This window comes from Anolis carolinensis, unplaced genomic scaffold (genome assembly GCF_035594765.1).
Source record: "Anolis carolinensis isolate JA03-04 unplaced genomic scaffold, rAnoCar3.1.pri scaffold_10, whole genome shotgun sequence".
Classification (NCBI taxonomy): Eukaryota; Metazoa; Chordata; class Lepidosauria; order Squamata; family Dactyloidae; genus Anolis; species Anolis carolinensis.
Window position 1 is genome coordinate 8,506,502 of NW_026943821.1, and position 13,108 is coordinate 8,519,609.

Genomic DNA, 13,108 nt, shown 5'->3' on the forward strand with positions numbered 1-13,108 from the left:
TTGCATGTCAGCAAGGCACACATTGCTGCTTCTTGTCATGAGCTCGGTGTACAAATATGAACGTGCCAATCATGCTGTATTGTCCTTATTGTGGTCCCTCTAGTCTAGAAAAATGTTATTTAATTAAATATCTTTCCAGGCATTTTTGTTTTGTCCCTCAACCCAATTACATGGCTCAAGTCCACTGCAGAACACAACAATCCCCCCCCCCCCCGAGCTCATAATATATCTTGAAAAACATCTGGAGGATCGTCCCCAAAATCAATACAAATCAGCCAAAATAAAAACAGAAAGTAATGCCACCTCTGAATTCCATTTATGCCAATTTTCTGCAAATGTTTTGGCTTCCAGGGTTTCTCAAAGCATTTGTGGGTTTGCTTTAAGCCAATGGTTCCTAACCTTTTTTAGTTATGCCTCACCTCAGTATCTCAAACATCCTGGTGACCTCCCTCCAATGACATTCAATAAGTGAACTCTGAGTCACATAGAAGAAGCTTAAAGACCACTAACTTAGTTTAAACAAGCTTTCAAAGTACATGGCAGCCATAAAAGAGAAAAATAAAAGAACAAATTGATTTGAGTAATCTGCATCAAATTCAAGGCAACTTAAGTGTCCAACTTCATTGCATGTCTTTGGTGAGAATATCCTGTCATCTGATGTTAATTTTCTTGCAGCTGATAATCTTTTTAATTTTTTTTCATTCAAAAGTATTAATTCACCTATGAAAGTAATAATTGTACTTTGGATTTTTTCCCACAGATTCCTTGCTACATCCAATCTTAGAACAAAAAGACATTTTTATATATTGCCTACAGCTTGTCATATTACAGTGAGTGGGGTGTTTGGAGTGAAACTGGCCTCCCTTTTCTGGGCTCCTGCAGCCTCCTGTTACCTCTATATTCTCTCCGTGGACTTTCTCCCTCTCCATGGTCACCTGCTAACTGCCGTGTAAATTCAGATTTTACTATTGTCACAATATATATTTATATTTGTTATATGAAGCCCCTCAAACCATAAGAAATGCAAAATTTTCACTTTTAATAACTCATCAATCAAATTGTCCCAGGTTGGGAACCAGGACTTTAAGCCATCTTGCAGAAAGGGATTTGGAGTGAAAATTTCCCATTTTTTATAATGGGAGGGCTTCTAAGATTGCATTTTGTCCACCTATGATTGACAAATGCTACCCAATCAGCTACCAATTACAAGAGAAATAAGGATGAGCACTGTGAAAGCCATCCACTGCATGGCTATCATCCTCCTCCCGGTAGAGTAAAATCAAGGAAAAGTTTCATGAGAACTACTACTCCTCTACTGTGTTTCCCTGAAAATAAGATAGTGTCTTATATTAATTTTTTGCTCCCAAAGATGCTCTAGGTCTTATTTTCAGGGGATGTCTTATTTTTCCATGAAGAAGAATTCACATTTATTGTTGAACAAAAAAAATGAACATGTATTATATACTGTACAGTAGTTGTCACCACAACTTTCGGGGGAGGCCTTATATTTAGCAATCCAGCAAAACCTCTACTAGGTCTTATTTTCTGGGGATGTCTTATTTTAGGGGAAACAGGGTAAATGTTCCTCCAACAACAGCAAGATTATCCCTGTGGGCAGCAAAATCAGGCAATTCCAATTGGATGGCTCCCCACGAGGGTCTTTCTGCAGGGGCAAACTAAGAATGGGCAACTTGGAAGTCCCTGAACAGACTCAGCAGTGGAGTGGGCAGATCAAAAGACAACCTGGCAAAATGGCACTACCTAGAAGAATCCTCCACCTTGTGCAACTGTGGAGCGGTACAAACAACTCCACATCTGTATATGCTTGCCCACCATGCCATGCCTCATGCACAGAGGAAGAACTGCTTAAATCTGCAGTCAAAATGCAGTCGCTGTTGCCTGTTTTTGGTAAAAAAAACTATTTAGCTGCTTGTGACTCCTTTATTTTATCAGTTTTAAACTTATTTATTTACGCAATGCTTTTGACACAAAATAAATAAATAATCTACCAAAGCCCACTCACCAGGCAAGAGCGGCCGTGAGTCCATGTCAGAATCATCAAGGAGTTTAGAAGAATCACAGTCCTTCATGGTATATAAGGTCAAGGTGTCCAGATTGTCCTCCAACGAGTCATTATTGACACTTGTGGCTGAAAGGCTAGGATCCACATCCACGTTGTTGAGACCCGAATAAATCATGTCTCTCATATCTGGGCATAAGTCATTGCTGAAACTGTCATTACAGTCCAACACTGGATTCCCCGAAAACTCAGGAAGCTGCATCTCAGATTGGAGGGGACTTTCATCACATGGATACTGCTCCATGTTTGCCACCTTCCAAGTTTCCAAGTTAAGTTTAAGTCTGATAAACAAAGGATGGAGAAGAAATGTGAACAGTGAAGAGACTGCAAAAGCCTGAGACACTTAAGAGATTCCTAGAGACCACAGTAATCAAATCTGTAAATAATCAAATCTGCAAATGTGGAGAGCCAACTGTAACCCTACTTATCACAAAATGAACTATTTGAAAAAGTTATAAATTTCTTCAAATCCCCATTATTTATGAAACATCAAGTGTCTTCCACAGAAGAAACTGAAAATATTAAAGTAATAACACAAAATAAAAATACACACCACACTGTCTTGCTATCGTGTATTGGAGAAAATATAAACATTCTTTAAAATTGTTAAAACTATTGTAAATCTTTACGATATACAGAAAGCTGAAGATATATGCTCTACCTATATTAGAAAAGATATAGAATGTCATTATTATGCTTGAGAACGTTAACTGATCAATGCCATAATTCGCCTCATCACTATAATGAAAAAGAACAGAGAAGGAACACTGGAAACCATTTACAAAACGTATTTTCTTATATGGAATGTTTTGTTTGTTCATTTTAATGCTACATTTCGCAGTTTGCTTTATTATAATTACCAAATGCAATTTTAAAAGGTTATATTTATATAACCATTTCCTGTAGTTTCAACAGAAATGTAATTATCCTAAATTTGGGGGAAGGGGGGAGACACAGAAAATTATTAATATATGCAGAATGATGCATGGGGATTCATGGCATTTGGGGACTAAGACTTACCAGTAGTTATTTCATAAATAACTAAAATTCACTCTAAAATTCTGCTGTTCTTCAACGCTGCTTCACCAGGAATGAAGCAAAGTTTGCCAGCGCTTCTTGTCTTCGCAATAATGAGAGAAGTGTCTATAGTGTTAAATACTGCAGTCCAATGTACTTAGATAACAGTACTAAGATTTGGAGGATACCAAATAGTACCAAGATGACCCCTAAAAGCAGAAAAAGAACACAAAATGTCAGTGCACACACACAGTCAAAATATACCATTTATATTTAAACTGTATACTTTAATTAGCAAAATCGTTGTATGCTCATCTTAATAAAAATACATAGATAGAAAGATAGATATCAGTAGGGCTAAAGCCAAGCAGATTTCAATGGGTCTGCTATACCACTACTTTGTAAACTGTGGGTCCAGATCCCAAATAGGGTCCCTATGGGCAAACCCAGGCCCGGGGGCCGGATGCAGCCCCTTGGGCTCTTTACTCAGGCTGTCCTCTCTTTCACAATCCTATCAGCATGAGGATGTGGTGGCCCACTACATCCTCATGCTGAGATGAGGGCCAGGGCAGTCACAAATAGCCTCAGCACCAGCCCTGGACAGAGCATCGTCCTGGCCTTTCTGACCTGTGCCTTGGTCTCCACTGCCATTGCACTCAGCTGCTCCTTGCCAGCATGTTCCCTTTCTTCCAGGCCTCGACCCCTGGCGATGAGGAGGGCGGCTCCTCCTGCGCATCCTCCTTAGCCCTTGCCTCAGAAAGAAGAGCAGGAGCAGGAAGGAAAGAGATCCCTGGGCAGTTGTGTCTGCATGGCATGTCAAATTCTCCTCTTGACAGGCGGATGTCTAAGACTCTCCTTCCCTTCTCTTCCCTCCTGCTCCTGCTCTTACACTTTTTCTTTCCAAAGAGGAACTTGCCCTTGAGGAAGGCACCAGATCCCATCTAATCCTGGATACTAAGCATGATCAGCCTTGGTTGGTACTTGGATGAGAGACAGTCAATGAATTTCAGAATAACACATACTAATGAATTAATTTAGCTTCATAATAAAAATTTCATGCCAATTACTTTCTTTTTTTCGTGTCTGGAGCGACTTGAGAAACTGCAAGTCGCTTCTGGTGTGAGAGAATTGGCCGTCCGCAAGGACGTTGCCCAGGGGACACCCATTTGTTTGATGTTTTACCATCCTTTTGGGAGGCTTCTCTCATGTCCCCGCATGGGGAGCTGACAGACGGAGCTCATCCGCGCTCTCCCTGGATTCGAACTGCAACCTTCAGATCAGCACCCCAGCCTTCAGGTCAGCAGACCTATCGGCACAAGGGTTTAACCCACTGCGCCACCGGGGGCTTACTTTCTGAAAGCAATTAAGTCTATTTCAGAGGAAGGAAATGGTGCTGAGACCACGCAGACACGGACTTGGACCAGGCAAGTAACTGCATGTGAAATCCTCCAACCCTCCCGTCCCCAGGCTTCCTTACCCTGCTCCAACTGCCCTCAACCTCCCCCATGCCCCCCCTCTCCAGGCCTGGCCCACCATGTGGCCCCCAAGTTAAAAAGTTTGCCCATGCCCTAGTTCAATATTGGGGTTATGAAAACATTTGTAAAAGATAGTAGTAAAAGATTTTGAATGCCACATAATTTACATAAAGGCCTAAAGAGCCCCGGCCCAGTCTACCTGTCCGAACGTACCTCCCTCTATGAACCGCCGTGGAGATAAAGATCTTCTGGGGAGGCCCTGCTGTCGGTCCCACCACCGCCACAGGCGCAATTGGCGGGGACGAGAGACAGGGCCTTCTCAGTGGTTGCCCCTCTGCTATGGGACTCCCTCCCTGGAGAGATTAGATCAGCCCCCTCCCTCCTGTCCTTTAGAAAGATGGTAAAGACCTGCCTGTGGGACCAAGCCTTTGGGGCAGGGCAATAACGGCAGCAATAGGTAATTCCACCCTGCTGACTGGATACAGTGCAGCTGACTTGTGACAGTTTTAAATAATTGTTTTAATGTGAAGAAAACTGATTTTAGTGTTTATGTATATTTATGGTTATTGTATGTTCCGGCATTGAATATTTGTCATATATATGTTGTGCTCCGCCCTGAGTCTCCTTCGGTATGAGCTGGGCGGAATATAAACGTTTTAAATAAATACTATGCTTTAGGAAAAACTATTTCCATCTGTGTAATAGCAATAGTGGCCCCAGCTATTTCTCCCCCCTCCATGTCATATGAAAAAATTCTAATGTCATTTTTAAAAAACTCCTTGGAAGGCAGGGAATATATCTTCATGAACTTCATGATTAAGAGAATTTCAGAATATTTCTAAACACATCGTGATATCACATTAATTTTTAAAATAGTAACCAATAACTCTAGTTCAGTCCCCATGATCGTAATTTAAATTCAGTCCCCATGATCGTAATTTAAATTAATACATTTCCCTTCGCACTGTTTTCTTCTCCTACAGTTAATTTGGACGTTTGTCCCCCTCCCCAATGCAATATGTTTGCATTTTGTGCTCTTGTCCCGAAGCACTTTATAGCCATACTATTTCACTTTAGTTCAAATGGCCCCTCCATGCTAGCCCCCTCCACCAAATTGGTGGTCCATTTTATTTTTTGTATTGTTACTCATTTTATGCTTTAAATGAGCTTTTATGGATGATGTACTGCTCTGCAAAATGTCGTTTTTATTGTGTTTTTACTCTTTGTAATATGTTTTAATTGTACTTTGGTTATTGTTTTCGGACCTTTGTCCCATGTTAGCTGCCCCGAGTCCCAGCAGGGAGATGGTGGCAGGATAGAAAAATAAAGTTACTTACTTACTTACTAGTTTGTGTGGATTTTCTTTTGAAAAGGTCTTGAATTCAAGAGAGTGGTAAAGTATGTTATAATTATTTTGCACAAGTTGCCATTTGAATACAGATCTAGACACGTTTCATTATTTTTGAATGTATATTTTCTCATTTTATATTAGATTGTTTTTGTCAAATAATAAAATAATTTCAAATAAATAAATCTGTCGGCAACAACATGCAGTTTACAACATGCGGAAATCTGTGTTTGGCTATGAAAATAAAATACATAATAAAAACAAAGGCTGGTGAAATAATTTTTTTCATGTCTGACGAATTGGTATAAGTATATAGTTGATATGTTAAATGTAGAAATCACAAATTGCAAATGGAATAATATAGATAAAATTGAAAATACTGCAATAATCAAGGGGATGTGGGAACCAGTTAAGAACTACAGTAGTCTCACTTATCCAAGCTAAATGGGCCGGCCGAAGCTTGGATAAGCAGATATCTTGGATAATAAGGAGAGATTAAGGAAAAGCCTATTAAACATCAAATTAGGTTGTGATTTTACAAATTAAGCACCAAAACATCATGTTATACAACAAAATTGACAGAAAAAGTACAGTAGAGTCTCACTTATCCAACATAAACGGGCCAGCAGAATGTTGGATAAGCGAATATGTTGGATAATAAGGAGGGATTAAGGAAAAGCCTATTAAACATCAAATTAGGTTATGATTTTACCAATTAAGCACCAAAACATGTTTAACAACAAATTTGACAGAAAAAGTAGTTCAATACGCAGTAATGCTATGTAGTAATTACTGTATTTACAAATTTAGCACCAAAATATGATATATTGAAAACATTGACTACAAAAATGCATTGGATAATCCAGAATGTTGGATAAGCGAGGCTTGGATGAGTGAGACTCTACTGTATATTGAAAACATTGACTACAAAAATGGCTTGGATTATCCAGAAGCTTGGATAAGGCGAGGCTTGGATAAGTGAGACTCTACTGTATATTGAAAACATTGACTACAAAAATGGATTATCCAGAAGCTTGGATAAGCGAGTGTTGGATAAGTGAGACTCTACTGTACATAATAAAAACAAAGGCTGGTGAAATATTTTTTTTCATGACTGACAAATTGGTATAAGTATATAGTTGATATGTTAAATGTAGAAATCACAAATTGCAAATGGAATAATATAGATAAAATTGAAAATACTGCAATAATCAAAGGGATGTGGGAACCAGTTAAGAACTATTTAGAGAACGTACTAAGATGTGGAGTGGAAAAATTAAGATTGAGATTGATATTTCAAATGTAACTTCTGTAGTTTGTTGTATAAAGTGTATGTACGAGGAGGGGAGGGTGGAAGTGGGATAAAACGACAAAATAACAATATAAACAAATTTTTAAAAAAGTGAAATAATTTTTTGGTAATGATCCCAATGCTTTTTCTGAAGGGTTTTCTGCTCAATTAACTACTCCTTTATGTTGGGAAGGAGATGCGAAGAGGAAAAATAAAAGCCAATTGCAGAAAAATCCTTGGAAGGCTTGCTCCTATCATTAAAATGGGGAAAAGACCATGGATCCTTACAAGAGAAGCTGGCTTTTGCTGCATGTAATTTGGGGCAGTGATGAAATGGAAGGGGTTCTAAACCGTCATAAACAGCCACAGGAAAGGGAAGAAGGCAAAGAAATGGCAACAAAGGAAGAAGAAATGGTGGCTGTTATTGCAAATGGTGGGTAGGAGGAGATTGAAAATATTATTGGGGGGGAAGCTAAGAAATATTTTAAAAGGGGGGGGGACAGAATTGTCTGTTAGTAGTAATTAATTAAAATCAGGTGGGAATAAAATACAAAGGTGAATGAGACCTCTAAAGGAAGGCCTCCTCCTCCTCCTCCTTTCCTCCAGACTCGAGACAGCAAAAAAAAGCAAAGGAGGCGACTGCTGTACCCGTCGCCCCGCGCCTGCGCAGACAGACCGCCCTCTCGCTTTGAAGGAGCAGCTGCTCTCAGCCGACTCCGGAGGCCACGCCCACTGCCGCCCCCAACGTCCGCGCGCCCCCTCCCTTTTCCCCCGAACGGCGCGAGGGGCGGGGCGAAGGGAAGGGAGGGGCGGGGCCGAGAGCGCGCGAAGGAGCGAAACGACGCTTTTTTTTGTTTTGTTTTGTTTTGGCGGGAAGCGGGGGAGAGGGGCGCCGCCATTTTGTGAGGGCTTTTTTTCCTTCAGGGGAGGCGCGCAGAAGGGGCGAAGCTGGAGGGGAAAGGAAGCTTATGAGTAGCCTGTGAGGGAAATAGAGACAGGAGGAGAGGAGAATACAACATTTTACACACATGCACACACACATAGGGCGTTCCCACAAAAAGTATACACCACTAACAACTGTACTGTATACCCTTAATACAGGCATGGGCAAATTTGGGCCTTCCCGGTGTTTTTCGACTTCGACTCCCACCATTCCTCACAGCCTCAGGCCCCTTCCTTTTCCCCCTCTGCCGCTTAAGCGGCTGAGGGGGAAAAGGAAGGGGCCTGAGGCTGTGAGGAATGGTGGGAGTCGGAAGTCGAAAAACACCGGGAAGGCCCAAATTTGCCCATGCCTGTCTTAAAAGCTTATAACTCTGAGGGAAAATTGTATTACTCTGAAAGGGACTTCAAAATCACCATAGAGGGTTACAGTAGTGTGATAACAATTTAAGCCTCGCCGAAGCCTATACAGGCAGTGCCTGAGTTACAAACATCAGTTTTATAAACAACTAGCTGTGCCCGGCCACGCGTTGCTGTGGCGAAGTATGGTGGTATGGGAAATAAAGTATTGAGGAATTGGTGATACTTAAGGTAAAGGGTAAAGCTTTTCCCCTGACGTTAAGTCCAGTCATGTCCGACTCTGGGGGTTGGTGCTCATCTCCATTTCTAAGCCGAAGAGCCGGCATTGTCCGTAGACTCCTCCAAGGTCATGTGGCCATAGGCATGACTGCATGGAGCGTCGTTACCTTCCCGCCGGAGCCATACCTATTCATCTACTCTCATTTGCATGTTTTCAAACTTCTGGGTTGGCAGAAGCTGAGGCCTTAGATAATCTGTGGAAGAGGCCTAAGTGAAGCCTAACTCTGCCTGTCCCCTGGGCTGAGTCGGTTGCTAGGAGACCAAGTGGGAGGAGCTTAGACTTCTAACTGGCAGCAATTGGAAAAAAACAATTATTCCTCTCCCTCTAATTAGGACTTGATTTTTCTTTTCTTTTTGTTGTATCAACCTAGAGGCGTGGATGATGGGTTGTGTTGTTAAATTTCGAGGTTGGGGGGCCTGTAGTTTTGTTGTTTTGTCCGCTGCCCTGATGCCATCACTCTTTTATATATATAGAAGACTAGTTAAGAACAGGGGTGTGACAAGATGTGGGAGCAATCTTCCCTCTCAGAAGGGAAATCCACTCCTGGAAGAGTTATTGTGAGGAAAAATTATCTCTGCTGAAGCTTTGGGCCCTTCCACACAGCCCTATATCCCAGAATATCAAGGCAGAAAATCCCACAATATTTGCTTTGCACTGGGTTATCCGAGTCCACACTCAGATAATATGGGATTTTCTGCCTTGATATTCTGGGATTTAGGGCTGTGTGAAAGGGCCCTAAAATTCACATTATAGGGTAATCTTAGTGCTGAACCAAAGCAATAGAGGAAGCTGCTTCAGGAGCATCTGAAGCTTCTATTTGAGCAATGCCATCTGCAATTTAATTGTCATAGCTCAATGCTATGTAATATGGGGATTTGTAGTTTGATGAGGCATCCACTCTCTTTGGCAGAGAAGGCTATCTCCACGAGTCCCCTCGGGGAGATAGAGCTGTCTACAAATAAAGTTTTATTATTATATAATTGTACAGCTATGACAACCATGACCCTATATCAGGCATGGACAAGATGTAAAACCATAATAATAGTATATCTGTGAAATGTCCAAGACAGGAGAAATAACTCTTGCCTGTTTGGGGCAAGTGTGAATGTTGCAATTTGCCACCTTGATTAGCATTGAATAGCCTTGCAGCTTCAAATCCTGGCTGCTTCCTGCCTGGGAGAATCCTTTGTTGGGAGGTGTTAGCTGGCCCTGATTGTTTCCTTTCTGGAATTCCCCTGTTCTTTTAGTCTTGCTCTTTATTTACTGTCCTGATTCTGGACTTGCTCCCAGTAGGAATTGTGGGAGTTGAAGTCCAAAACACCTGGAGGGCCAAAGTTTGCCCATGCCTGCCCTATAGCATTGAACCAAGTTAATTAAAGACATAGATGCATCCCAAGGTTTCTTTTCCATTGCTGAAAACTGATGTTCTAACATAATTGTTTTAAAGAAGGAATTCTAAGTAGGGAGCAACTGTAATGGACATACTACAAAGAGTGCACCTTTTGCTGCTGCGCATTACATTTGGCAGCAAATACTTTTTTTGATTTCAGAGTTTTAAAAATTGAGCTGCGCATAAGATTCAATGGCGCGTTAGACTCGAGTAAATAAATACGGGCACTGTAATAGATTAGGCTTTCTGGAAGCAGCCCCTATAGATCACCCACTGAGCTTGGGGCTGAGTGTGGGTTGAGGGTGCATCCACTACACTGTAGATGTATGCAGTCTGACACCACTTTAACTTCCAGGGCTCCATCCTATGGATTATTGGGATCTATAGTTTGGTCACAGGTTCAAATCCTGGGAGCGGAGTGAGCAACCGCTGTTAGCTCCAGCTTCTGCCAACCTAGCAGTTCGAAAACATGCAAATGTGAGTAAATCAATAGGTACTACTCCGGTAGGAAGGTAACAGCGCTCCATGCAGTCATACCGGCCACATGACCTTGGAGGTGTCTACAGACAACGCCAGCTCTTTGGCTTAGAAATGGAGATGAGCACCAACCCCCAGAGTCAAACATGACTGGACTTAACCTTTACCTTTTTATAGTTTGGTGACACACCAGCACTCTGGCAGAGAAGGCTAAAAATGTAAAACTACAAGTCCCACAATTCTACAGCACCGAGCCATTGAGGTTAAAGTGTGTAAAATTGCAGTTTTAATAGTGGTGATACACCCTTAAACCTAGCTCTTCCAAGTCCCAGTCACACGACATAGCATTGGTACCAGCTGCCTTTGTCACCCTGGTAGAAAGAAGAAAGGGAAACAGATAGATAAAAATCTAGCTGCTTTTTGTCCTCAAGTGCTGCTAGACTAGATTGCTCCCACACTCACTCTTTTCTCCAAGATAGCCACCCTTTGTTCCCTCTACTTTTATAGCAAATCGATATGATGTCATTATCAGATCCTAACAGTTTAGTATTTTCTATTTTATCTTCTTGTTTGGCTACAAGCCTTTATTTGTAACTACTGTAAATAAACAGAGTTGCAATGTAGTATCTCTTAGGAGACTTAAACTAGACATTTCCTATTGGTAGATTCTACCCATTTTATTATTTCTGCTGAATATGGCTGTGGTATTAGTGATGAATAACAGTTTAACCATCCAAGTTTTAATGCCCTTAGGAATGCTTTAATTATAATTTCTTCTCATTATTGCTTTTGTCTCATTTGTAGTGAAATAACAGTATTTAGGAATTAAAAATGGAAGGGTAAGGATAATAATAAAACAAAGCGAGTGATGAAATCCTCCCCACCATCAACTGAGCAGTTGGCTGCCTTCCTATGCACACTTTTTGGGAATAGGTCCCATTTAATTCAATTGGCTTGCTTCTGAGTCGACATGTGCAGGACTGCTTATGTCCTGTATATTACAAATGTACAGGACAAATGAAACTCTTAAAGAAGCACTTAAGAGGCTAGTAATCACTAATAGACAGGAAATAAAATCAACAATTTAGTACAATTTGATTAGTTGTAATAAACATTGCCTGACCATGGGTTTTAGAACTCATCGGAATTTCAAGTTTCCTTTACTTTGCCTAAACACATGGAAGCAAATTAAATCAGAATATACTTATTGGTGGCTCCATACCCATCGATTTCCATTGTAGCTGTTAATATTATTATGGTTTATTTATATCTTGCATGTTCCCCAAGATTGGTATTGAAGGCAGTTTACAATTTAAAATGATAACAAAGTCACTGGAAGATACGCAAAGGCAATATTAAAATAGAATTAAACTATTACCTTTATTAAAAGAATTTAAAACATACTTTTAAAAGATTTTAGAAACCACTGAAAGCGAGTTTAAAACACTCCAACACCCTCTTGTAGCCATTTTCCTTAAAAGCATTCAGTTCTGAAAGCCTTTCCTTGCATGTTGGTGTATACAGCAAAGAGAGGGTTAATCTGGCCTCCATAAGGCCTCCGATTACCTGCTTTGGTTTGGATTATATGGCAGTATAGATTCATATAATCCAGTTCAAAGAAGATGTGGATTCTCTTCTTTGATAGTCTGGATTATATGGCAGTATAGAAGGGGCCAGGGAGGGAGTTCCTACTTCAGGGACAGCCACCAAGATAACCCTCTACAAAGACTACTATAGTTCTTTCTTGGTGTGAAAACAAAAATCTGGAACCATCTACGCCATATAAAAAATAAACACAAGAGAAAAAAAGAAAATGAAAGGATCATCGATAAAGTAAGTGATCAAATTTGTTTGCAAAACTTGTCTCCGGCCAGTTGCTTATACCTTATTGTATTATGGTAGTGTAATAGTAATTGTCACAGCACTTTGCCACTTCCATATAATTAGCAATGCAAAATCCTAAGCATCATCTGTATTCAGAAGCTTCACTTTTATTAGAAGTAAGCATAAGTTATTGTCAGCTTTTTAAATATCAGAACCTTTTTCTTTACTGTCTTATTTTCCAAGTTCTACTTGCCCAACTGCCATGGAACCTTTGGAATGAGACCCCAGCATGTATCACACACATTCAGATGTATTTCTTTGGAGTTAATATGTCTGTTCAGAAGATTTGTCATTTTCAAAATAGTCAAAACACAATCTGTGTCTCTGAAATGTGATTTTCCCTTATACATGTAGGTTCTTTCTGAAGTATGGTTTTGCAAGTATTATGGGCACCTGTTGAATGATATCTGTCGCAGGACAGGAATTATACAGTCCTCCAGATGTGCTGGACTGCATTTTCCAGCAGTTTTCACAGTTGGCCATGCTGGCTAAGATAGCGGTGAGTCCAACACATCTGGAGGGCCACATTACTCTCACTTCAGGTGACAGTTTCTCTAGTAAAAAGCA

The 13,108-nt window shown here is 40.6% G+C and overlaps 1 protein-coding gene across 5 annotated transcripts in view; it reads right to left on the bottom strand.

Annotated features, from left to right (window-relative positions):
* The window catches only part of znf541 (zinc finger protein 541), a 31,164-nt gene extending 23,194 nt beyond the window's left edge, over positions 1–7,970 (bottom strand). For 2 of the 5 annotated variants that reach the window (XR_010000735.1, XM_062962404.1), the window contains exons 1-3: positions 7,778–7,967; positions 3,101–3,306; positions 2,024–2,361 (exon numbers count right to left, since the gene is read on the bottom strand). Coding sequence is in view for 3 of the 5 variants with exons in the window: in XM_062962404.1 (XP_062818474.1) it covers positions 2,024–2,324 (301 nt within the window). In the remaining 2 variants the exon portion in view is untranslated. Of the gene's footprint in view, positions 1–2,023; positions 2,362–3,100; positions 3,307–7,777 lie in introns of those variants that run through there. The other 3 variants (XM_062962406.1, XM_062962405.1, XM_062962407.1) reach the window with 3 other exon arrangements.
* Positions 7,971–13,108: the final 5,138 nt, after the last annotated feature.